The sequence below is a fragment of the Biomphalaria glabrata genome, chromosome 4 (genome assembly GCF_947242115.1).
Source record: "Biomphalaria glabrata chromosome 4, xgBioGlab47.1, whole genome shotgun sequence".
In the NCBI taxonomy this organism is placed as follows: Eukaryota; Metazoa; Mollusca; class Gastropoda; family Planorbidae; genus Biomphalaria; species Biomphalaria glabrata.
The window spans coordinates 1,248,884-1,275,454 of NC_074714.1; the positions used below are offsets into that span (position 1 = coordinate 1,248,884).

The 26,571-nt window shown below is 33.1% G+C and overlaps 1 protein-coding gene across 6 annotated transcripts; it reads right to left on the bottom strand.

Annotated features, from left to right (window-relative positions):
* Positions 1 to 667: 667 nt before the first annotated feature.
* LOC129926015 (uncharacterized) lies at positions 668 to 25,054 on the bottom strand. 6 transcript variants are annotated; one of them, XM_056027745.1, is made up of 15 exons: positions 24,969 to 25,054; positions 22,509 to 22,574; positions 21,728 to 21,749; positions 20,000 to 20,169; positions 18,966 to 19,003; positions 17,950 to 18,129; positions 17,554 to 17,827; positions 16,566 to 16,641; positions 16,367 to 16,447; positions 14,343 to 14,405; positions 12,355 to 12,406; positions 11,441 to 11,550; positions 10,950 to 11,046; positions 3,340 to 3,448; positions 668 to 2,700 (listed from the first exon to the last, which is right to left on the bottom strand). In XM_056027745.1, the coding sequence occupies exons 7-13, from the start codon at positions 17,697 to 17,699 to the stop codon at positions 11,032 to 11,034; spliced, it is 543 nt and encodes a 180-aa protein (XP_055883720.1). In that variant the 5' UTR covers positions 17,700 to 17,827; positions 17,950 to 18,129; positions 18,966 to 19,003; positions 20,000 to 20,169; positions 21,728 to 21,749; positions 22,509 to 22,574; positions 24,969 to 25,054; the 3' UTR covers positions 668 to 2,700; positions 3,340 to 3,448; positions 10,950 to 11,031. The 6 variants fall into 6 exon arrangements, with proteins under 6 accessions (XP_055883720.1, XP_055883723.1, XP_055883719.1 ...); XM_056027748.1 differs by lacking the exon at positions 21,728 to 21,749 and adding an exon at positions 22,031 to 22,128; XM_056027744.1 differs by having other exon boundaries at positions 24,926 to 25,043.
* Between the last annotated feature and the right edge of the window lie 1,517 nt (positions 25,055 to 26,571).

Below are 26,571 nucleotides of genomic sequence, written 5' to 3' on the forward strand. Positions count from 1 at the left end.
GCCCTTTCTGATCCCTTTCCAATAGAAAATGGCGTAAAGCAGGGCTGTGTACTTGCTCCTACTCTATTCGCTATCTTCTTTCTTAGTTATAATGCATTTATCACTTACTTGATCTATATTATTAAAATAGAATGGCACCCTCCTTCAAATTCTTTGGAGTGAAAATACAAATCTAAAACATAGAACATGTAATATCCTCATGTTTACTTTCACTAACAAGAAAAGTACGTTTGTAGAATATACATCATGCTCAGTTGTTTCTCTTTATTCCCAGTTCCCACTTACTTCAAATTTAGCATATTCCACACCCTTTAGGTCTATATTATCTCTCCTTATTAATATTTTATACATTTAAAGTTTACTTGAAATTATATAATTATTTTCATTGGTCTAATCTAAATTTTGAACAAAGTTAAAGAAATGTTGAGCTTTTTTTTTTTCAATTATTTCAAATCTTGAGCTATAAGTCAAATGTGATGAACAGAGCAACCAGATCAACATGACACTGAGTCAGAACTAGAGAACTATAAGGTGTGGTTTGGTATTTAAAGTATAGAAGCCACTTGATGACCCTATTCATATATCCCAATAAAATTTGTGTGATGCTTCTTACTCTGTTGTAAATTCTGCCAAGTAAAAGAAAAATTGATGAAACTTGAAAACAAGATTAGAAAATAAATAACTTTATTTTCACTCATTAGAACATTTTGTTCAGTAAGGCATCAGTTGTGGTGTAATGACAAATGTTATGAAAAGTAACAGAACCAATTCTTGTTAATCCATGAAAACAATAAAATATCAGCTAATATAAATCACATATTACAATATCACTAAGCTAATTTGAAGATCTAATAGTGCTAGGGGCCTTTAACAAAAAAATTGATTGCTATAATTATAAACAACAACTACTACTCGTAACATAGTCATTGTAGGGTCACATTTCTGTGGCTTAATGTTAAAAATTACACCTTATTCTATCTAAGATATTGATTCTAACTAATGGCAGTTAAACTTGAGTACGGAATGTTTTTATGTACAACACTTCTGCAATTAAGTAAGTAAGTAAAGTTCCCCTTTCAGACCTTGTGGTCTATAGGGCAGATGATGTAAAGGTCATCTGATTCTGTGGCCTACAGTTAACGAGGGTATCATGTAGCCAGCACAATGACCAACCGCCTTTACTTTTCCTCAGCTAATGCCAGGTACCCATTAGAGTTGGGTGGACTCAGAGGGCCCAAACTTCTGCAATTAGTGATAGATAAATAGTTACATATCTACCAGGCAGTGGCCTCGAAGCACTTCATTATGGCTCTCAGATTTGGCAGCTACATGCAAAGCATTTAAGGGTGCTAGAAGGATTGAACCAAAGGAGTCTGGGTTCAATTATGGGCATAAAATGGCAAGAATACACTAAATATAAATACAGACTGCCACAATGAAACAAAGATGACCCAAAGAAAAACTAAAAGACCAGACAGACAGTTATAATAGAGCTCATGGTCTGTGTTGATAATAAAAAAAACTTCCAACTTCCTTAAACTTAAGACTGTCATAATAAACAGCAATAGAAATTATCTGATATGAATATTTACAAACACATTATACAAGTAGTTTAACATATAAGTTCAGAAAAATCAAAACACCAACAAAAAAAAAAAAAAAAAAGGATTCAAGACAATACATGAAGATCAAATAGCTATTTCTACTAATTCTTTATGTACAGTACATATTTACAATAGGACAGCTTATTTATGTATTAATACAGTTGTAGTTGTGTAAAATACAACCATGCCTAAATAACCTACCTTTAAATTCAACCTTGCGAGCTCCTACAAAAATGGTCATATTATTTTTCTTAATTTGTGTCAAAATAGGAGAAATATTTGAGCTTTATTTTTGTTCTTTCTAGAAAAAGATAAATGTGGATGCTCTTTCTCTTTGCTCAATTTAGGAAACCTTGAGGCCTAGTTACATTATTTGTACATCAACAGAGATGACAAATTTATCCAAAAGTAGTCAATTTTATTTAAGGCCTCTAGTTCATAACTTATGAAAATTTAAACTACTAGAGTGAAACACCTCTTGTTCATTTTATTACAAGTATTGACATCAAACTTATTCCAATAAAGCATACTTTTAAGCAGAGGATATTCTATATATATATATATATATATTTTCATAAATATTAGATATAGAAGCACATGTAACAGACATTTTCAATTCCACAATTTTTATGAGAAACAAATGGCTAGTGAAATGAAAGACAATTTCCATAAACATCTTTTTAAATTCCATTGTAGAACTTATTGTAGTAGCTTGAACTTAAGAAAAATCTTAACAAAAATATCTCGACATATTTCTTTTACAGTCAAACTGTGTATAAACACAATTATTTGTCTAGAGTCAATGCCAATCTTGGGCATCAAACTAAAATATATGTTTATTCAAATACTAGTAGGATTCAACCAATCATTGACATGCTTACAAGTACTGTATCTCTTGTACTGGATTTTTTAAGAAGAATGAAGTGGCTTTCATTTGAATTATAACCATTGATTGGTATAAAAAAACAAACTTTATACTGCTTTTACCAAAACAGTGACTCTTTAAAAGGATGTTATTAGTTCATTCACTTTTTTTTACTTCTCCAAGATTGTTCCTTTATTTCTGGCATTTTTGTTTCTTTTATTAGAGTTCTTCCTGAAAAATGTAGCAGTAAAATAGAATCAAAAAAATACTTAACAAATATTTTTAATGAAGATCTATGTACTTACTACTTTATCTATACTAATAGCTACTAAACTGTAACAAATAAATACATTTTATACATTCATTGTCCAGTTCACTTCAACACAGTGCTAGGAGTTAAAATCTAAAGTTGGATTTTATTCAATAATTAATTTGCTATGGAAGCACAAAGAGTGTTTGATTCTGTTTTTGTGATCAGTGTCTTTATAATTGTCCAGGTGAGAGTAAATGTTAAAATTGTGACCCAGAGGGTGTTTATCTTTAAAATCTTTATAATTTTCTTAATGTTTTCCTCAAATAAGTATCCAAGTATGGTTTGTGTTAAATGCCAGTGATTGTACTTTTAAGGGCGTATTAAGTTTATTTTTAATGTTCAGATTACCAAACCAGGCAGATATTGAAAATTAAAATATTACAGATGAGAGCATAGTACATTGACAATATTTTTTGTAATGCATAATAAGGACATTGTTTTAGTAGTCTTAATCTTTGTTGTCCATTTTTGGTGATATAATTGGGTGATATAATCTGTGTGTGTAGTGAAATATAAATATATAAAGTGTAAAGCATTACTATTCTGGGCATAATTACCTCTAACCGAGCCATTTTTTTCTGAAGATGACTTTCTCTCTCCAGGCTCACCAATAGCACCTCCTTGCATAGGCACAGCACTCTGAAATTCAGCACCCATTTTATTGCACTAAAAAAAAAGATAAATAACAATAAAGTGTAAAATAATTGTGTTGATATGAAAACAAGAAGAATATGTTCTTACAAGTCAGTGGCATAAACTACTTGGCTACAAGGAGGCTTCAGTTCGAAACCCAACTAAGTTGTTTGCTGACCGCCTAAATCAGCACAGAAAACCTTAACCCATATACCCCTCCCCCTACATTTCCACACAAAAAAAAAACTTAGAGCAATGATCATGTTCTAAGCATGAAAAAGATACTATGTAAAAATGTTAAAAATATATAGAATGTATATAGTCTATATCCTTTCAGTAATTTTGAGTACGAGAACAAACACATTCAATGATCCTAACCCTTACCAATTGTGCTAACATGGCCAAATTCAAATTTAACTTTCTATCAGGACAATCAGTAACAAATGTGGTATGGACTGAGCAATGCAACTCCTGTTTCCAAGCCTGTAACATACTTTTTACTTTTCCTGTTTTCTACATCAGGAATTCCACGTGTCTTTTAACCTCTTAACATGACGTGAACTTTAAATCAGGCAATGTCCACTGAGACTGTGACAATCATGACCATCTAACGACAGTCCAGAGCACAAAGCACACGATCTGGCAGCCATCCAAGAAGCAACATAGACTCAACTGAAGGGAGTTGCCCAGAACAGACACCCATGGATTGGTACTGTTAAAGCCCTATGCCCTTCTGGGAGTCAAAAGGAATAAGTCAAGTAAGTCAACATTGTGACCATCTAATGACAATTAGACAAGGTAGACATCCCTGTGTTAAAATGAATCATTAGAAAAAAGTAATAGATTATTAATACCTTAAAAATAGTGTTTTAATTAGCATCATTGACTTGAAATTAATACAAGTTACAAAATGTCTTTAAATTCTATTCAATCTAATCTATTCAATCTATTGTTTTCATGAGCAGGAGTTTTTCTACTTATAAACGTGATGTCCAGCTGAATGGCAAAAGCTGCATGGCTAGCCATCAAGAGTGGGAAGTTTTGAATTGTGTGCATGTTCTCAATGTTTCAATGAAGTTTTGAATTGTGTGCATGTTCTCAATGTTTCAATCAAGTTTTGAATTGTGTGCATGTTCTCAATGTTTCAAGGAAGTGTTTGAATTGTGTGCATGTTCTCAATGTTTCAAGGAAGTGTTTGAATTGTGTGCATGTTCTCAATGTTTCAAGGAAGTGTTTGAATTGTGTGCATGTTCTCAATGTTTCAATGAAGTTTTGAATTGTGTGCATGTTCTCAATGTTTCAATCAAGTTTTGAATTGTGTGCATGTTCTCAATGTTTCAAGGAAGTTTTGAATTGTGTGTATGTTCTCAATGTTTCAATGAAGTTTTGAATTGTGTGCATGTTCTCAATGTTTCAATCAAGTTTTGAATTGTGTGCATGTTCTCAATGTTTCAAGGAAGTTTTGAATTGTGTGCATGTTCTCAATGTTTCAAGGAAGTTTTGAATTGTGTGCATGTTCTCAATGTTTCAATCAAGTTTTGAATTGTGTGCATGTTCTCAATGTTTCAAGGAAGTTTTGAATTGTGTGCATGTTCTCAATGTTTCAATGAAGTTTTGAATTGTGTGCATGTTCTCAATGTTTCAAGGAAGTTTTGAATTGTGTGCATGTTCTCAATGTTTCAAGGAAGTTTTGAATTGTGTGCATGTTCTGAATGTTTCAAGGAAGTTTTGAATTGTGTACATGTTCTCAATGTTTCAATGAAGTTTTGAATTGTGTGCATGTTCTCAATGTTTCAAGGAAGTTTTGAATTGTGTACATGTTCTCAATGTTTCAATGAAGTTTTGAATTGTGTGCATGTTCTCAATGTTTCAAGGAAGTTTTGAATTGTGTGCATGTTCTCAATGTTTCAATCAAGTTTTGAATTGTGTGCATGTTCTCAATGTTTCAAGGAAGTTTTGAATTGTGTGCATGTTCTCAATGTTTCAATGAAGTTTTGAATTGTGTGCATGTTCTGAATGTTTCAAGGAAGTTTTGAATTGTGTACATGTTCTCAATGTTTCAATGTTGTTTTGAATTGTGTGCATGTTCTCAATGTTTCAATGTTGTTTTGAATTGTCTGCATGTTCTCAATGTTTCAAGGAAGTTTTGAATTGTATGCATGTTCTCAATGTTTCAATGTTGTTTTGAATTGTGTGCATGTTCTCAATGTTTCAATGAAGTTTTGAATTGTGTGCATGTTCTCAATGTTTCAATGAAGTTTTGAATTGTGTGCATGTTCTAAATGTTTCAATGAAGTTTTGAATTGTGTGTATGTTCTCAATGTTTCAAGGAAGTTTTGAATTGTGTGCATGTTCTCAATGTTTCAAGGAAGTTTTGAATTGTGTGCATGTTCTCAATGTTTCAAGGAAGTGTTTGAATTGTGTGCATGTTCTAAATGTTTCAATGAAGTTTTGAATTGTGTGTATGTTCTAAATGTTTCAATGAAGTTTTGAATTGTGTGTATGTTCTAAATGTTTCAAGGAAGTTTTGAATTGTGTGCATGTTCTAAATGTTTCAATGAAGTTTTGAATTGTGTGTATGTTCTCAATGTTTCAAGGAAGTTTTGAATTGTGTGCATGTTCTCAATGTTTGAAGGAAGTTTTGAATTGTGTGCATGTTCTCAATGTTTCAAGGAAGTTTTGAATTGTGTGCATGTTCTCAATGTTTCAAGGAAGTTTTGAATTGTGTGTATGTTCTCAATGTTTCAAGGAAGTTTTGAATTGTGTGCATGTTCTCAATGTTTCAAGGAAGTTTTGAATTGTGTGTATGTTCTCAATGTTTCAATGAAGTTTTGAATTGTGTGTATGTTCTCAATGTTTCAAGGAAGTTTTGAATTGTGTGCATGTTCTCAATGTTTCAATGAAGTTTTGAATTGTGTGCATGTTCTCAATGTTTCAATGAAGTTTTGAATTGTGTGCATGTTCTCAATGTTTCAATGAAGTTTTGAATTGTGTGTATGTTCTCAATGTTTCAATGTTGTTTTGAATTGTGTGCATGTTCTCAATGTTTCAATGAAGTTTTGAATTGTGTGCATGTTCTCAATGTTTCAAGGAAGTTTTGAATTGTATGCATGTTCTCAATGTTTCAATGAAGTTTTGAATTGTGTGCATGTTCTCAATGTTTCAAGGAAGTTTTGAATTGTATGCATGTTCTCAATGTTTCAAGGAAGTGTTTGAATTGTGTGCATGTTCTCAATGTTTCAAGGAAGTTTTGAATTGTGTGCATGTTCTCAATGTTTCAAGGAAGTTTTGAATTGTGTGCATGTTCTCAATGTTTCAAGGAAGTGTTTGAATTGTGTGCATGTTCTCAATGTTTCAAGGAAGTGTTTGAATTGTGTGCATGTTCTCAATGTTTCAATGAAGTTTTGAATTGTGTACATGTTCTCAATGTTTCAAGGAAGTGTTTGAATTGTGTGCATGTTCTCAATGTTTCAAGGAAGTTTTGAATTGTGTGCATGTTCTCAATGTTTCAAGGAAGTTTTGAATTGTGTGCATGTTCTCAATGTTTCAAGGAAGTTTTGAATTGTGTGCATGTTCTCAATGTTTCAAGGAAGTGTTTGAATTGTGTGCATGTTCTAAATGTTTCAAGGAAGTTTTGAATTGTGTGCATGTTCTCAATGTTTCAATGAAGTTTTGAATTGTGTGTATGTTCTCAATGTTTCAATGAAGTTTTGAATTGTGTGCATGTTCTCAATGTTTCAAGGAAGTTTTGAATTGTATGCATGTTCTCAATGTTTCAATGAAGTTTTGAATTGTGTGTATGTTCTCAATGTTTCAATCAAGTTTTGAATTGTGTGCATGTTCTCAATGTTTCAATGAAGTTTTGAATTGTGTGCATGTTCTCAATGTTTCAATGAAGTTTTGAATTGTGTGCATGTTCTCAATGTTTCAATGAAGTTTTGAATTGTGTGCATGTTCTCAATGTTTCAATCAAGTTTTGAATTGTGTGCATGTTCTCAATGTTTCAAGGAAGTGTTTGAATTGTGTGCATGTTCTCAATGTTTCAATCAAGTTTTGAATTGTGTGCATGTTCTCAATGTTTCAATCAAGTTTTGAATTGTGTGCATGTTCTCAATGTTTCAAGGAAGTGTTTGAATTGTGTGCATGTTCTCAATGTTTCAATCAAGTTTTGAATTGTGTGCATGTTCTCAATGTTTCAATGAAGTGTTTGAATTGTGTGCATGTTCTCAATGTTTCAATCAAGTTTTAAATTGTGTGCATGTTCTCAATGTTTCAAGGAAGTTTTGAATTGTGTGCATGTTCTCAATGTTTCAAGGAAGTGTTTGAATTGTGTGTATGTTCTCAATGTTTCAATGAAGTTTTGAATTGTGTGCATGTTCTCAATGTTTCAATGAAGTTTTGAATTGTGTGCATGTTCTCAATGTTTCAATGAAGTTTTGAATTGTGTGCATGTTCTCAATGTTTCAAGGAAGTGTTTGAATTGTGTGCATGTTCTCAATGTTTCAATGAAGTTTTGAATTGTATGCATGTTCTCAATGTTTCAATGAAGTTTTGAATTGTGTGCATGTTCTCAATGTTTCAAGGAAGTGTTTGAATTGTGTGCATGTTCTCAATGTTTCAAGGAAGTTTTGAATTGTGTACATGTTCTCAATGTTTCAAGGAAGTTTTGAATTGTGTGCATGTTCTCAATGTTTCAATGAAGTTTTGAATTGTGTGCATGTTCTTAATGTTTCAATGAAGTTTTGAATTGTGTGCATGTTCTCAATGTTTCAATGAAGTTTTGAATTGTATGCATGTTCTCAATGTTTCAATGAAGTTTTGAATTGTGTGCATGTTCTCAATGTTTCAAGGAAGTTTTGAATTGTGTGCATGTTCTCAATGTTTCAATGAAGTTTTGAATTGTATGCATGTTCTCAATGTTTCAATGAAGTTTTGAATTGTGTGCATGTTCTCAATGTTTCAAGGAAGTGTTTGAATTGTGTGCATGTTCTCAATGTTTCAAGGAAGTGTTTGAATTGTGTGCATGTTCTCAATGTTTCAATGAAGTTTTGAATTGTGTGTATGTTCTCAATGTTTCAATCAAGTTTTGAATTGTGTGCATGTTCTCAATGTTTCAATGAAGTTTTGAATTGTGTGCATGTTCTCAATGTTTCAATGAAGTTTTGAATTGTGTGCATGTTCTCAATGTTTCAATGAAGTTTTGAATTGTGTGCATGTTCTCAATGTTTCAATCAAGTTTTGAATTGTGTGCATGTTCTCAATGTTTCAAGGAAGTGTTTGAATTGTGTGCATGTTCTCAATGTTTCAATCAAGTTTTGAATTGTGTGCATGTTCTCAATGTTTCAATGAAGTGTTTGAATTGTGTGCATGTTCTCAATGTTTCAATGAAGTTTTGAATTGTCTGCATGTTCTCAATGTTTCAATGAAGTTTTGAATTGTGTGCATGTTCTCAATGTTTCAATGAAGTTTTGAATTGTGTGTATGTTCTCAATGTTTCAAGGAAGTGTTTGAATTGTGTGCATGTTCTCAATGTTTCAAGGAAGTTTTGAATTGTGTGCATGTTCTCAATGTTTCAAGGAAGTGTTTGAATTGTGTGCATGTTCTCAATGTTTCAAGGAAGTTTTGAATTGTGTGCATGTTCTCAATGTTTCAATGAAGTTTTGAATTGTGTGCATGTTCTAAATGTTTCAATGAAGTTTTGAATTGTGTGCATGTTCTCAATGTTTCAAGGAAGTTTTGAATTGTGTGCATGTTCTCAATGTTTCAAGGAAGTTTTGAATTGTGTGCATGTTCTCAATGTTTCAATGAAGTTTTGAATTGTGTGCATGTTCTAAATGTTTCAATGAAGTTTTGAATTGTGTGCATGTTCTCAATGTTTCAAGGAAGTTTTGAATTGTGTGCATGTTCTCAATGTTTCAAGGAAGTTTTGAATTGTGTGTATGTTCTCAATGTTTCAATGAAGTTTTGAATTGTGTGCATGTTCTCAATGTTTCAATGAAGTTTTGAATTGTGTACATGTTCTCAATGTTTCAATGAAGTTTTGAATTGTGTGCATGTTCTCAATGTTTGAAGGAAGTTTTGAATTGTGTGCATGTTCTCAATGTTTCAAGGAAGTTTTGAATTGTGTACATGTTCTCAATGTTTCAAGGAAGTTTTGAATTGTGTGCATGTTCTCAATGTTTCAATGAAGTTTTGAATTGTGTGCATGTTCTCAATGTTTCAAGGAAGTGTTTGAATTGTGTGCATGTTCTCAATGTTTCAATGAAGTTTTGAATTGTGTGCATGTTCTCAATGTTTCAAGGAAGTGTTTGAATTGTGTGCATGTTCTCAATGTTTCAATCAAGTTTTGAATTGTGTGCATGTTCTCAATGTTTCAAGGAAGTTTTGAATTGTGTGTATGTTCTCAATGTTTCAATCAAGTTTTGAATTGTGTGTATGTTCTCAATGTTTCAAGGAAGTTTTGAATTGTGTGTATGTTCTCAATGTTTCAATCAAGTTTTGAATTGTGTGTATGTTCTCAATGTTTCAAGGAAGTTTTGAATTGTGTGCATGTTCTCAATGTTTCAATAAAGTTTTGAATTGTATGCATGTTCTCAATGTTTCAATGAAGTTTTGAATTGTGTGCATGTTCTCAATGTTTCAAGGAAGTTTTGAATTGTATGCATGTTCTCAATGTTTCAATGAAGTTTTGAATTGTGTGCATGTTCTCAATGTTTCAAGGAAGTGTTTGAATTGTATGCATGTTCTCAATGTTTCAATGAAGTTTTGAATTGTCTGCATGTTCTCAATGTTTCAAGGAAGTGTTTGAATTGTGTGCATGTTCTCAATGTTTCAATGAAGTGTTTGAATTGTGTGCATGTTCTCAATGTTTCAAGGAAGTTTTGAATTGTGTGCATGTTCTCAATGTTTCAAGGAAGTTTTGAATTGTGTGCATGTTCTCAATGTTTCAAGGAAGTTTGAAAAGCTTCCACAGAACAGCACTAAAATGTAAGGAAAAAAATTGAAAAGACAGAAAGGAATGAGTCAAAGTAGATTTTGTTGAGTAGAGCCTAATGTTAAGGCTTGTGATACTATAGTTATAATGTTTTTTGTTTGGTGTAATGCACAAATTGTAAGACAAATTTCCTTACGGATAATAAAGATTATTATTATTATTATTATATTATTATAAAAAGTCTCCTTCTCAACTGGTTGGGCATGATGCATTTGTTAAGATTTAAGGGTGTGTCGTTGAATTTAAGCTGTGAGGGGATCAATATAATCAAAGGGGAGTCCCAGAATTCACCAGTTTCTTAAATGAACAGATGGCATCGTAAAGAAAGAAAAAGGCTTATCTTATCTTATATAATACAGACGTTACTTCAAAAAAGAAGATGATTACGTCCTACGCGTCATGCATTTAGTCATGCATATTAACCAATGACTTAAATGGCTTAATATAGGAGAAGGGAGTGTCTTAGTAATCCCTAGTTTGCTTGATGAATCAATTGTAAAGTGAAGGGGGAAAACAATGCAAAATACAAAATATACTTACATTCCTGTCTTTTAAAACAGATGCATGTGTTTCCCTGGCAAGGTGAAGTTCCTCTTTTAATTTTGCTACTTCAAATAATAACTCAGCTACTTTTTTTCTGATTGAAAATAAAACATGGATAGTTACAATAATTGCATGCAATATTTAAATGATATTGATCACAAGGTGGTGTAGCTGAGATATTCAGTTACAAGTGTTCAAAGGAAATACAATGACCATTAAAAGGATGATAAATTAGAATTTCTTAAACCTTGCAAGAATAACATATTAGTAAAAGGGTTAAGTAAACTTGACTCATAAAAACAGATTACAATCTAAACAAGAAAAATTAAACATAATCAATGCTGAGTCCTTAAATTGGTGAAGAATCATTGTATTAATTAAGAAAAAATCAGGGTTTGTAAAAAAAAAAAAAAAGGCATAGGAATTTTTTTTTAATGTTACAGTTTCCTCAACAGTTACAACAGTTAGACAGTATCTTTGATACTTACATCTTTGCCAAAGATTAACCTCTCGAACTCTTCCATCCTGCGGCTATAGGCTGATTCAATTTTCTTAATAACTTGAAAATTTGGCACTTCAGGAGCTTTCTGCTCACAAACTATTGAACACAAAGAAATTAGAATAATTTTATTCCAGAAAAGTCAAAATTATACAATTATTCTAGCTTGATCATTTGAAGTTGGTAAAGACCAATGACCTTACAAACTACAGAGCTAAATAAATAAACACAGAAGAAGCTTTTTTATTTCATTAAGTTGTTTTATTTTGCAGTTTTCTTGTTTCAAAGTTATTAAATAAAAAAAAAAGTCATGATACTAAAAAAGAATTGAAATAAAGTAGCAAAGCTAATAGGTTAGAGCCATTAATGCATTTGTTTATGTTTTTGTCATGTTCAGTTTTTTCATTGACAGAATTTGTCCATTTTGAGATGATCTCACATAGTTGTAGTGGGTCAAAGTTATCTATCTTGTTTAGTGACGCTCATTTAATAAGACTATACAACTATACAACTACAAGTGTCATAAGTTGTATTTTCTTTTGAACTTTTAAAGTGTTTAATTCATACAAGAAAAATAATGTGACTTCCCTTTCCTAGGTTTTTCAGATAGTTTTCCCCTCAAAAAAGCCTACTGCCTACAATGACAACTAGGTATGGATGGGCTACCTGGTCCTTTTGACTTTTTTACTTATATAATTTACTTTTCATGAGCAAGCATAACAAATACCACATACATCTATTTACAAACCAAAGTAATAACCTTCTGACATTGTTAATGGCAAGGAACTATCATGAGAACCTGAGCTAGAAATTTCCTATTATCAGAATGCAATGTCAAACAACTAAGCAAATTTATTTCTGAAAGTTAAAATAAAATATTTGTTAGTAATAGGGCAGTCTTACCTTCTGTGTGCTTCAACTTAGCTTGTAAAACTTTGTTGTCTTTTTCAAATTTCTAGAAATCAAAATGAAAGTTTTTTTTTAACCAATTATAATTTTTTAAATAAGGTTTATTGTACATCCACTCCCCTCATTAAAGAATTTTTAAAATTTGCCCTTCCATCTAGACCAGGGGTGGGCAAATTATGGACAGCAGGCCACATGCAGCCCGCTGGAGCATTTTATGCCGCCCGCTGACACCCAAAAACATTATATATGCCCACATAATGTGTAAAAATATAATGATTTAAAAAATCTATTTAAATTATTGAAACTTCTGATTCTTATGACGAAGACGCTAAAGAAACATTTCCTTATATTCTAATAAGTTTAAAGTAAAGGAGGATTTTTGTAATTAGTGATATGTCGAAACATTTAGTCAAAGACACAAACTCAGGCCATTTTTTTTATTCAGTACTATAAAGAACTAGTTGAAAGTGTTGGGTTGGCATGGAACAAGATGGCGAGTTTAACAACATGGTGTCCGAGCTTTGACTGAGAAAAACACGCACAAAGTTTTCCAAATAAAATAAAGAACAATATCCCAACCATAAACTCTTACCTCTACACTGGAAAGTTTGTGAAAAGCTGCATTGAATATTAGACATGTTATTAACCCAACTATCTCAGAGCTCAAAGTTATCAGAGTTGGGGTCTTGATCACTGGCAGTTCAGAGAACTACTTGGAAATTTGGAAACATATCATTCCCATGTTCGGTACTACAGTGTTATCCGCTAGCTTAGCATGTTCAAGGTAATGAGAAAAACTTGAGATCTCAAGGAAGAAATTGTTTTGTTCCTGTGACTTTGTAACTAATATTTCTAAGGAAGAGTGAAAGATAGCCTTTATGTTTGCCATCAACTCTATCCCAATTGGTTATTTGCACATGAAATGTATGTGCATGTTAAATCTTTTCAAACAAAGTCATTCCATTTCTCCAGGCAAGCAAGTAAAGACAGGTTTTGACATTTGCTGAAATGTGAAACTATTTCTAGCAAAGGGGTTGAAAAGTACAAGACTTATTCTTTGATTGTGGAATTTGAAAGCAAATTTTAAGAAGTCAAGAACTTAGAAACAGTTTTCAATATCATCAGTTCACCAATTAGCTGATTCAACTCTAGAGGACACACCTCCAAGCAAATAATGACCTGAAAGAGAAGTTCAAGTAAGTACTTCCACAGGAGTTTTATGGGTCTTTTCTAGAAACTGCATTTCCAAACTTAAAAAACATTGCTGTTAAAGTTAGGGTCCACATACATCTTTGAAAATATGATTGAAAATAAACAAGTGTAAGCAGTCAAGAGGATAACAACCAGTAAGCTAGTTCCACAGTTCAGGAACATTATGCACAAATGTAAACAGTTAAATACTTCATATTGACAACAACTATAATATTAATGTCTTCGATTCCGAAGATTAAGGATGATTATAGTGTTTCACTTGACTTCACAAACCCAGTTGCAACCTGCATATTTTCCCGCATTTCGTTCAGACAAAGCCATTGTGGTGAAATGTTATGATGTTGGAGGCCACTATGAAGAGATTATTAGTAAAATTAACTTAATTTACAACTCTTGTTGTAACTTTTCAATAGGGAGTGTAAAAAAATTAAAGTAAATGTATATTACAGTACATATGTGAATTAAAAGATAGTATACATAGTTAGTTATCATTTTTTTCTAAGTTGTAAGTACACATAGATACATATGTATATGTGCGGAACCCCATCCCCAATTTGTTTTTAAATGCGGCCCTGGATGAAAAAATGTTGCCCACTCCTGATCTAGACAAACATTGTTCCTTAAGGTACCCTTTCTTTCAAGTTAACTATTCAAAGCTTTAGAGGAAAATATTTTGTATTTGTTTTCATACTTATTTTTCTTGTTTTTTCTGTGTTTAAAAACTACTGACATAGACTTTTTTTTTAGGATCATTCCCTCAAGAAATTCACCTGAAGAGTCATGTTCACTCTTTGCAGTTCTTCTTCTTTGGCTGTCAGCTGAGATTCATAATTCTGAGGAATAAAAAATATTTTTTTTTACTCCATTTGTAACTTAGTTTGCATATTTTCTATTTTTAAACTTTTACTTCTGTATCAAACTTTATTATACTGCAATGTTCTGAACTTATGGCTAGTAAAGCTTTTATTGTGTTCATTTCCTCCTCCATCTTTTCTCTTAGTGACTGGTTCTAAAAATAAATCTGTCTGTATTTCCTGTACAATCATCTCTGGGCTTATCACCAGGAGTTTCTCCTCAAGCTCTCGGGCCTTACTTTCCAATAGTTTTTTCTCTATGTCTGTTTTACTATCCCTTTGTCGTGACAGCGATTTCTCTTTAGAGATCTATTCATCCAGCTTATCTTTTAAAAGTTCTTCTTCAAGTTTCGGCTGGTCATTATTCTGTTGACCACATTTCTCTTGCTTCACTAGGTACCATGCTTTTCCTATCTTGACTGATTTCAAGCTTATCCATCGCACATTTTCTTATCTCATCTAAACCATTTGCAGTGTTCATGTCTGTCTGGATGTCAATGTCTCTTTTTTCAGTTGTTAAAGATAAATTGCTTTCCTCCTCCTCTTCTCCTTCACTGATGCAGTCTACTGCTGGGTGCTTGGAGCAGCTGTGGTCCTTAAACTTAATAAAAAAAAAGTTAAGCATTATCAATAGATAATTTTAAAGAAAACTCTTGTATTTGTTACCTAAAAAATTGAAAACAATGCAACATCTTTTAAGTTTGAGAGAGTGGTGTGAGACAATCATCACTTGAAATCATCTTTCTTTACATCTTGATCACGTGGACTTTAACCATTTTAACGTTTAAATAGAAAAGTTTACAAAGTGGGATTCTTTTAATAGGTAACGTAAATGGTGTTTGAAGCTTAAATGTTAACCAAATAAAAAAGTGTTGTCAGTAAAGTTCCCCTTAGTGAAATATAGGGTTATCTGTTTCTGTGGCCCACAGTGTCACAAGGCCTGCATGATGACTAACAGCCTTTACTTTTCCCCACTTAATGTCAGGTACCAATTAAGGCGCCCAAAGATCCTGAAATAAAAAATTCCAGTATTCACCAAGAGTTGAACCCGGGACCCCCGGCTTGGAGGGCCAGCATTTACCAGGCCTCCTAAAACAAATAAAACATGACATATAACATAAGCACAATAATTGCTGACAGAAAAAAGTGAACAAAATCTGGTGAAACAAAGATAGGCTCTGACATTACCCTGGGTAACAATACAGGTCTACAGACCAAAATAACTCTACTGGCTTGGAAGCTTTTTTTTTCTGAGGGGACCTGTATGGCACAGTCAGATGTTAGCTTAGTACCTGGTCAACGTTGGCAGTTCAGAACTCTATGATTTAAGAGCTTATGCTTCACCAAATGTTATTAACTTTATACTTAAGTACCCTAGTGCTGCTTTGATTTGTTACATGTCATTTTTTTATTTATCCATTTTAAAAGCTGCTGCGCAAACAAAGAACTCATTTTAAGTCTATTGTTATTCCATATGGGAGACAAATGTATACCAAAGACAGTCTTTTTTGGTGAGCTAAAAGGTAACAAAGGCGCCCTACAAAAATGCTTCAAAGACCAGCTTAGGGGTCAACTTTCCTTAGCTGACATAGAACAGAGCACCTGGTTACATGCGGCCTCAGAACGAGACAGCTGGAGGTCACTCACAAAGGCCGCAGGATACACATTTGAGACCAAAAGAAAATCCGCTGCCGAGGACAAACACAGACGGCGAAAAGAAAATCCAAATCAACCACCTGCAAACAATGGTTATGCTTGCCATGGATGTGGCAAAATATTTAAGTCACAGCTGGGGCTGAGGAGCCACGGGAAATACTGCATTCCTTACTAATCTTTGGACTCGAAGACAAGCCTTATTATTATCGTACAATACATAAATATTGGTTTTATAAAAACTTTAAATGAAAAGTGCTAATTTATTTTAGCTATCACTAACAAACCTCTAAGTGATTCATAAAGTTCAACTTTTCCAGCAAGTTTTGATTTTCTTGTTGAAGTTTACTAATGACAGCATACAATTTCTGTCAATAAATAAAAATAGACAGTTTTTCACCGACCCCTAATTCAATTAAAAAAAAATGTATATACATATCTTATTTTCACTTTATGAGCACAGGTTTTTTTTCAAGTTCAACCAACCTTAAATGAATCCTCCTGTAAAAAGATTTTTTGATAATCTTTGAAAGAAAGATTCAAATCCTCTATTTTTGGAGATCTGAAGTTAAAAAGGTAAAAATTGATTATGTAAAACATATTTAACTTACTAGCAGAGATTTAGACTTGTTAGAGTGCATGAGTTTGGCCTATTGTATAGTACACATATGGTCTTTTAATGAGCATATATATGTTTCAGAGAAGCAAAAAACAAAAGTTATATTTAATGTTAACATAAGTTTGTTTAATTTTTAGACAGATGGTTAGGTCTAGTACAAGGCACAGGTTCAAATATTTCTTGCCATAATTATTTTCAACATCTGATGGAATTATTAACTTGGCATGTTCATCATTCACTAGCCTGTTATGATTTCACTTCAATAACCTTTTTGTTATTAAAAAAATGTTATGATTGGTAAAGAATTAAGGAGAAATGTATGTCCTTTTTAATAAAATTATATAATCATTAAAGGACCAAAAGTTATTTTAGTTTCAGATAACAAAATAAAAAATTATTACTTGCATGATTTTTATTATCAATTATCAAAGTTAAGAAACTATACTTTTTTTTTTCTTTTATCTCTATTGAAACATTTAAACACCAAACATTTCCTTTGTAAAATTTCACAGAATATAAGTAACTTTAGCAAAAACATAAAATTCAGCTAGAATCCATTTTGACATTATTTTTCTATCATAGACTATTTCATGAGCAATTATCAGAAATTAATATAACTTTCTTCTACTCCAAAAGAAAATGAAGAACTACTTTGAGCCGAGTGCTGTCAGTGTTGGTAGCTTTCTGTCTCTCTGATCCTGCCAGATCAATTAGATTTATCTGTGATATATTGCTTTTTTGGAAGCCACCTACTTCCTCCTAGTAGATCAACACAGACAAAAATAAATGTCTATTTGTACATTAAGTGTACATGTTTTAATTAACATTAACATTTAATTGAAATAAAAACTATACCTTTGACTCTCGTCTGTCTGTGGCATTTTACGTCTCGAGAGACGATCTTTTCCCTTTGCAACTTCTTGTGTGACTAAAGAGGCCAATCCTTGATACACAGCTGCGATCGCAGGTTGGGCATATATAATCACCAGGCGCCATTGCATTTTCACCCTTCTTTCTGCTTCTGTTGTGTATGACTCTATTTAACTGTAAAAACAGCATGAGAGCGCAAACCTTCTCTGTTCATGGAAGTAGGAGCTACTCTACGATTCAACCAGCCCTTGATTATTAACTGAAGACAACAAAGTATGTTCCATTCCTTTAAAACTCAATTCAGGCATATTATTATCAAGAAAATCTTACAAAAAACAAAAATGTGTAAAACGAGAATTAACTCAATGATGGCTTTAATACCTGATAAGCATCTCTTGGGTTGCAGATAACTTGCTCAATGAGTCCATCTACAAAGACACCTTTGTTCATATTCTCACGTAAGCGAATACCTTGTGAAGCTGTATCCAAAAGATCAAAGATTTGCTCTTGATAGATTTCTAAAAAGGAGCAGCGACACAAAAACTGTTTTTTACTGCCATGCTGTGAAGAGAATTAAAAAAATGTTATGATTCGTGTTTTAAACAAAAGTGGGGCAGAAAAAAAAAAGGAAACATTTAAATCTAATGGTTTCATTACACCAGTTAAACCTTATACAAACAATTGTATACAATAAAAGAAAGTTACATCTTGTTGGTGAGCTATTACACTAAAGAGATACTCCAAACTTCTGGGAATCATACCACAAAGCTGAGAGCTTTCCAAGTTCTCAGAGGGACATTTAATAATAATAAAAAAAAAGATTTAAAATAAATTTCTCTGTTAAATGTTTTTCTTAAACATCGGCAATAATGCAATTTTTACTAGATCAATATATTCAAATATAGATATTTATAACTACAATTAAAATATAACTAATATTTTGTCCTTTGAAAAAAAGCTTTCCCTTTTGTATGCATGTCATGTCTCCCTACTTGAGAAATGCTGGCCAAAGAACTCATAAAATCTAATTCCCCTTTAAGACCTTGTGGTCTATAGGGCAGATGATGTAAAGGTCATCTGATTCTGTGGCCTATAGTTACTTAGGGTGTCATGTGGCCAGCACAATGACCAATCACATTTACTTTTCCCAACTAATGTTGGATACCCATTAGAGCTGGGTGGACGCCTGAAGATCCCAAAATTAAAAATCCCAGTCTTCACCAGGATTTGAACACTTGTTTGGAAGCCAAGCACTTTACCGCTCAGCCACCGCGCCTCCTTCAGAAAATCTATTTCATTTCAGGTCATTTTTTAAATTAATATTCGTTGTAACAAAAAAATAATACAATATCATAAATGCCAAGATTTATTTTTTTTAATGATGAAAGAACACTTACCAAACATAGTCAAACTTTTTCCTGAGCCAGTCTAGCCACTAAGAAAGTGCAAAATAAATAAAATGTTAACAATAGAGAGAGTGAAATGTAAGTGTACAGTGTACAAACCTCTATCACTGCCCCTGACAGAGTCTTTGTATAAAAAAAAAATACTGTTAAAAGTTAAAAACAAATCTGAAACAAAGGTGAGCTTTAAAATTATTGAAGACCATTTAATTGCCACACTCAAAACTCAATGTTAGCAAGCAATTGCATGACCATGCAAAAACAAGCTTTATCTAAACAGTATCAATTTCCTCCCCTTAAAACAGCTATCTACTTTCTTTCAACTTAGAACAGGACACAAAGCTGTACATTTTCACCATAACAGAATAAACCAGACCCACCAACCCCTCCGCAAACATTGCGCCCAGCCTCTTGAAACTGTCAATCTTATCTTCTTTGAATGCTCCAATCTAATTCACCTTAGGCAGACAATATTACAACAACCTATCATAACCAACACTCAGTATGGCAGTGTGGAACAGCTAAAAAAAACATTCTAATTTTTCCTTGACACAGATCGCAAAGGAGCTTACAGCTCAGCAACAAAAAGCTGGCTAGAAGAAGAAGGAAATCTTCAATTCTTCAAAACTAAACCTATTCTATTTGTCTACTGTAAATCATATCTCTTGTGTATATAAAAATATACACATTTTCATCTCAAATCATACATGATTTTTTCCTGCTTGCAACACTGAATTATATAGATAGACATACTAAGACAGCGGCAGAAATTTTGATAGAATTTCTTGCAAATAAAAATTGAATAGAGTGAACATTTGTTTTTAATTGTATAAACTAAGTTGCTCTACTAGTTTCTGGACCAGGCATTCACACAATTTAAATGTTTCACATTAAAAAAGAATATTAAAGGAAAAGTAGTCTGTAACATCAAAAAATTGGATATAAAACATTCTCATTCATTTCTTTTGTTGTTTTTTTTTTAAAGGTTAAAGGTTAAGAATAATATTTCATTCTTTACTGTGACCAACCTGTGTGGTGTCAGCATCTGCTACATTGTCATAGGTGAAAATTGTGGGCTCTGGCTTTGTGTGAAGAATAATGGCATTGTCTGCAGTGTTAACATCCAGAACTCGTGGTGCAAAGTCTTTTTTCACTTGGATCAGGAGGGCGAACTCTTAGCAATATTTGAATTGAATCTCTTTGTAAAGATGTAGACAAAGAAAGCAGGTTTACAAATACTGAAACTTAACATATAACATATTAAAAGGCACATTCCTCGTCCCATATGCTAGGACAAATTTGTACAAATACTCCTTCTTCCCTAGTGCTATTAGAGCATGGAATGGGTTGCCTGAGATAGCCAGGAAAACCAGTGACTTGGCAGAATTTAAGTCATTGGTTAATATGCATGACTAAACGCATGACGCGTAGGACGTAATCATCTTCTTTTTTGAAGTAACGTCTGTATTATATAAGATAAGATATTAAGCTAAAAAAGGCAAGTGACTTAGTTACAAAGCACTTAGCTTCTAAACAGAGGGATCTTAGGTTCCAATCTGATTGAGAATTTCAGAAATTTAAGGATGCACCTGAGTTCACTCAACTCTAATGGTTACCTGAAATTTTTTGGGGAAAATAAAGGCAGTGGGCCATTGTGCTGGCAGCATGACACCCTAATCAGCCATAGAAACAAATGACATGTACATCATCTGTTCCATGTATTGCAAGGTCTGAAACTAGGTACTGTTGAAATGCTTAAAAAAATAAATTTAAAAAAAACATGACTCTTCAACACTAAATGACTAGCACTGCAACCATGCATGTGTTGAGTTACTATTCATCTTAATGTTAAAATTGTAAAAACAAAAATGGTTTGAAAAAAAAAAGCTTAAACGAAGTGTAATTGTATCAATTAGTTTGGATCAGTCATGAAATCAAATTTCTAATAGATTATAATTATAATAAATTATAATAAGAAATTATAGTAATATTGAACAACAACAATAAATCTGTACGATTAATAATATTTTTACCAATGTTTTTTTTTAGAATTATTTCATGCTTTTAGCTTTCTCAGTATGCTATGACACTTATCTGGACCAGGGTGGATGTTACTGTAATTGATTTTTAAAGGCATTTAAAAAAAAAAGGGAATGACCTGAATTCAAACTAGTATCCAGGCTCATGCCTCCTTGGGCTGAGGTGCTAACCAGTCTGCTAGTGAGGTACTTATGACTGGAAGATTGTATGTTTGTTTCCATTTAGAGGGGCAACCTATAAAGTGGACATTCAATTTATACCACCACTTCAGTCAAGTAATGGAACAATTTCTTTCCCTCATTCAAGATATGAAACAAAATAATAAATTACCAATAGTTATTTTACTAATTTGTTAAATTATTTTATTGATTGTTGTATTATCAGGTAAAAGAAATAATTGTGAAAAATTTCAGCTTAATCCGAGATTGGGTGTCAGACATAACATACAGGCAGATAGAGAGTTGATATTTAAGCTTTGTAAAAAGGTTCAACACCTAATGTATCTGGCATAAGCATCACTTATGTTATAAGAAATTAAAAAGTTAAATACGTAAATAAAGGTAAACAAAGATGATCAATTATGCTTAATGTTTTGTTATAAATTACAGGGTGATTTTTTAAAATACCGGTACATTAAAAATAATTTACAATTATGCAAAACAGTATGAAATATTGTGCTTTAAAGAAAATAATTAAATAAAATAAAAATGCTTAACCTGATTGATGGATCCATTGCATCTGTCAATTATAAAAAATATATTGTTAATGTGTTCTTCTGTCCAAAAACAAAAAATGTGTTCTATAAACATTGAAGTATAATTAAATATATAAATATTTAAAACAAAGCCTAATCATTTTTATGTAACAGTACATCAGAGCTATTAGTATTCAGAGAAAAAAAGAAAAACAAAGATTATATTAAGCATCTATAGCTGTATCAATAAGTTTAGATCAGTCATGTAATTAAATTTTCAAATAGATCTACACCAGCGTTTCCTAAACTTTTAACATATGCATACCTAGCCCCCCTAACTGAGATGACAGATCATCTGTTCCTGGTTGTTAATTTTAATCTGAAACACTGTGCCACATCTGTTCCTATTTTTTCAATTTAATGCTGAAAAAGTAACGTCATATAAATTTTAATTTTGAAAAGGCAAGATATATTTCAGAACTTTTTCTTTTAAAACCGGATACACATTTGTACCCTTTGAAAAAGTCAATTAGGAAATCAGAGTGCTTGTAATGCTCTCCATTATTCATTTGACTGTTAGAAAGTATTTCTCTTAAGGCCAGATATGGATCAAAATCTCTTCAACCCAAGTCTTGTCTCAAGGTTCCACAAAGGCAGCAACCATTTTTAGATTGGGTTGTGCCACATACATAGTGCCCAGACTCCCGTCATGAGCCCACTTACTACAAGGGGGCAAAGGCCGTGCTAACCACAGGTTATTTCTTCATATACCTATTTTGTAACTACAAAAGCTGTGTAAGTACCTCTATTCTGTGTCCTTAATTTGAAAAACGAAGTGTCGGACTTGCTGGGTTGTCAGATCTCTCTTTCTGTTGGTGATATGAAATGATTATTTTATTATTGTAGACAAACAATATTAATTTTAATAAGACTCTAATTTCATACAGTAACTGTAACTAAATCTCCATAGTGACCTTAGACTACCTCTACTAAATCTCTAGGATCTAGGATATTCTATATTATAACAATATTAATTATAAAATGGTACTATAAATGTAGACCACTTCACATATCTAGGTAGTATTGTGTCAAATAACACCTCACTTTCAAGGGAAGTTGATAACCGTCTGGCCAGGGCCAGAAGCGCTTTTGGATGCCTTCAGGCAAGAGTTTGGCGGAACAAATTGCTCCGCCTGCCTACAAATATCAATGTTTACCAGGCGGTGGTTCTCTCAACCCTTCTGTATGACTCTGAGACATGGACACTATACAGAAAACAACTAAGACTTCTTGAGCGCTTTCACCAAAGATGCTTGCGCTCCATCATGGACATACGGTGTTAAGACTGTACTACAAACAGTGATGTCTTTGCAAACGCCAGTATAGACAGTATAGAGGGGCTTCTTATGATCTGACAGTTGCGCTGGGCAGGGCACGTATCCCGTATGGGAGACGAACGTATGACAAAGGAAGTCTTTTTTAATGAAGTAAAAGGTGGTCAACGTAACAGAGGTGCTCCACGGAAACGCTTCAAACACCAGCTTAAGTGTCAACTTTCCTTAGCTGACATAGAAGAGAGCACCTGGTTGCAGGCGGCCTCAGAACGAGACAGCTAGAGGTCACTCACGAAGGCCGCGGGATACACATTTGAGACAAAAATAAAATCCGCTGCCAAGGACAAATGCAGATGGCAAAAAAAAAAAAATCTAAATCAACCACCTGCAGACAATGGTTATGCTTGCCCTGGATGTGGCAAAATATGTAGGTCACAGCTGGGGTTGCACAGTCATGGGAAATACAAGCATTACTCTTTAATCTTGGGACTCAAAGACAAGCCTTATAATGTATAATAAACTACTACTACTAACTACTTTTTAACTAGATCTAGATCTAGATCAAGTCAATCTATCTAGTTAAATCTAGTAGTAGATATACTTAGATCTATAGGATACTATTAGTACTATTACTATAGGGGCTATAATTATTAGTATATTATTATTATACTTAGTCTTAATTACTTAATATACTAGGCAGTAACTAGGCCTATGTGAATATTATTATCATATTTGTTGGTAATACTTTAGATAAGCGCTCAGAATAAAATGTATCCAAAATTTAATTTATATCACAATAGTGCTTTTTTTTAAAATTCATTTTGTTATAAAAAGTTACTTTAAATTTTTAACTTTACATCAATAAAGTGCCTTAGCGACTTGTAATTGTGGTCTGTGCGCTGCTGAATATTCAAGACTCAAAAGTGGCAGAGTTTTATTTTTGAAGTGTTAGGGGAACGAAACAATTACTTAAGTTTATATTTTTACCACAGACATAAAGGCATATATATGTCTGTGCTTTTTTTTTTTTTTTACCTATAAAGTTTCTAAGAACAATATCAAAGTAACAGAACAATATTTGTTACGGGAAATTGCATACAATCAATTTAGGCCTATTTCGAAAATAAAATTTGTAAGAAAGAAAATGCTTGATGACTGCTTGGTGGTTTGGCTTCCTTCCTAACCGATGATTCTCGGGTTCGAATCTCGGTGAAAAGTGGGTTAGGAATTTCTGGATTTTTTAGGGTGCTCCTGAGTCCATCCAGCTCTAATGGTGCCTGACATAAGTTAGCGAACGTAAAAGCGGTTGGTCGTTGTGCTAGCCACATGACATTCTAGTTAAGCGTCGTCAACTGCCTTATGGAATGCAAGGTCTAAAATAGGTGCTCTACACTATATATCTGTCTGTCTGTTAGGGGTGGACTGGGTATCAAAATCGGCCCAGGCATTTCTATACTGTATACCATCCGGCCCATAAATTGTATATTATATGATGGACATCCAGATCTAGGTCTACCTGATGCCATAATCATTATGTTAAATTTGATAATGTATCGAAAGCTGTACACATGCTTACAGTGAACACTGTGTCCTTATAAGGAATAAAAAGCCTTTATATTGCTTTTTAATCGCAAAGTGTATAGGCCCTAAAAAGATGAAGCTCTATGACTCTATGGATGTAGAATGTAGGCTATTACATTATTTCGGAAAATATGTTCTATTAGATTTTAAAAATTAATAGGCCTTGCCTTACTATTACTACTAGATCTATTAGTAGAGTATATTTAAAAAAAAAAACAACTACTTCGCTCAGGGGCCACTTCCCCTGAAAAAAGAATATTATAAAACATTTAACAATTTAATAGTGTCATCCATGCGGCCCTTACCTTATAAAATACAGACGTGATTTAAAAAAAAGAAGATGCTTACTCTAGTCCTACCGGCTACCGGCCTATTTGGATACCGGCCCACCGGGCATTTGCACGAATGTCCATATAGCCAGTCCGCCCCTGTTGTCTATCTATCTATCTATCAATACGTAACCTGACATTAGTTAGGGCTAGGGAAAGTAAAAGTGGTTGGTCGTTGTGCTGGCCACATGACACTTTCGTTACCAGTAGGTCATAGCAACAGATGATCTTTACACTATCTGCCTTATAGATTGCAAGGTCAAAAAGGGGTGCTTACTTTATTTATGGCTGTCTGGTGACGTGGTAAGAGCGCTGGGCTATTGTCTCATTGGTACCGGGTTCAAACCCTGCCCTTTGCTTTACACAAGTTGTTCTGGCGAAGGTTTCTAGGATGTATTCATCTTCTATTCTGATGGAACATCCGAAACATATGAAAGGAAATTAAAACAAGTTAATACTCAAAGCCGACCAATGACTAAGAAAACTATTTTTAGAAAGATAAACTGCTCTAAATGACCTGAACTGCTCTCCAGGAGTTCAATAGAACTCGTTAAGTCAGTGCTATGTGTACAACATTTCTATCCCATGGTCTCACTTGACTTGGTAGACAGGCCTGAGGGCATGCATGTTGATTTCCACGACATGTCTTTTTAATGTTCTTTCTTTCTATCTATCTATCTATCTATCTATCTATCTATCTATCTATCTATCTATCTATCTATCTATCTGTCTGTCTGTCTGTCTATCTATCTATCTATCTATCTATCTATCTATCTATCTATCTATCTATCTATCTATCTATCTATCTATCTATCTATCTATCTCTCTCTCTCTCTCTCTCTCTCTCTCTCTCTCTATATATATATATATATATATATATATATATATATATATATATATATATATATATATATATATCTCCGTACTTCCGTCTGTTTGTATGTTTGTAGGCCAGTATATTTCTATAAGCTCTCTCTCTCTCTCTCCCAGCATGAGCGTTTCATGGGATATCAAATGTGGACATTTGGTTGTCAGGTTTTGTGTTATGCGCTCTGTTGTCTCACTCGTGCATAGTTTGAACCTCGCCCGCCACCCCACCAACGCCGTAGGATGTAATAAACTTCATATTGAAAAGAACATCCGAAACTTGTAAAACATACACCTCTATACATTATATGTGTTTTGAAAGTCATTTACTGTCAGTTGTTACTGTCTATGCAAGATAGTTGATCCAGCACAGACAATTTAACGATTTCTTTTAAAAAATAGGCCTACTATGTGGCCGTGGGGGATGAGTGGTCTCAGGTTCGAATCTCGGTGAAGGCTTGGTTTTTGAATTTCGGGATTTTTTAGGACACCTATTGTTCTGTTGTCACAGATTCATAATATATTACTGTAGACGTTACTAATTAATAATGATAATAACGAGACTGTCTTTATCAAGGTAGACATATATAACTAACTTTTATTTCCGTCCGATTCTTTGCTTTCGCATAAAAAAATAAACAACAAACAATGACGTAATATCTTCTAATATTAGCACACCTATGAGTCCATCCAACTATAATAGGTACCTGACATTTGCTGGGATAAATTTAGGCTGTTGATCGTTTGTCAGCCAC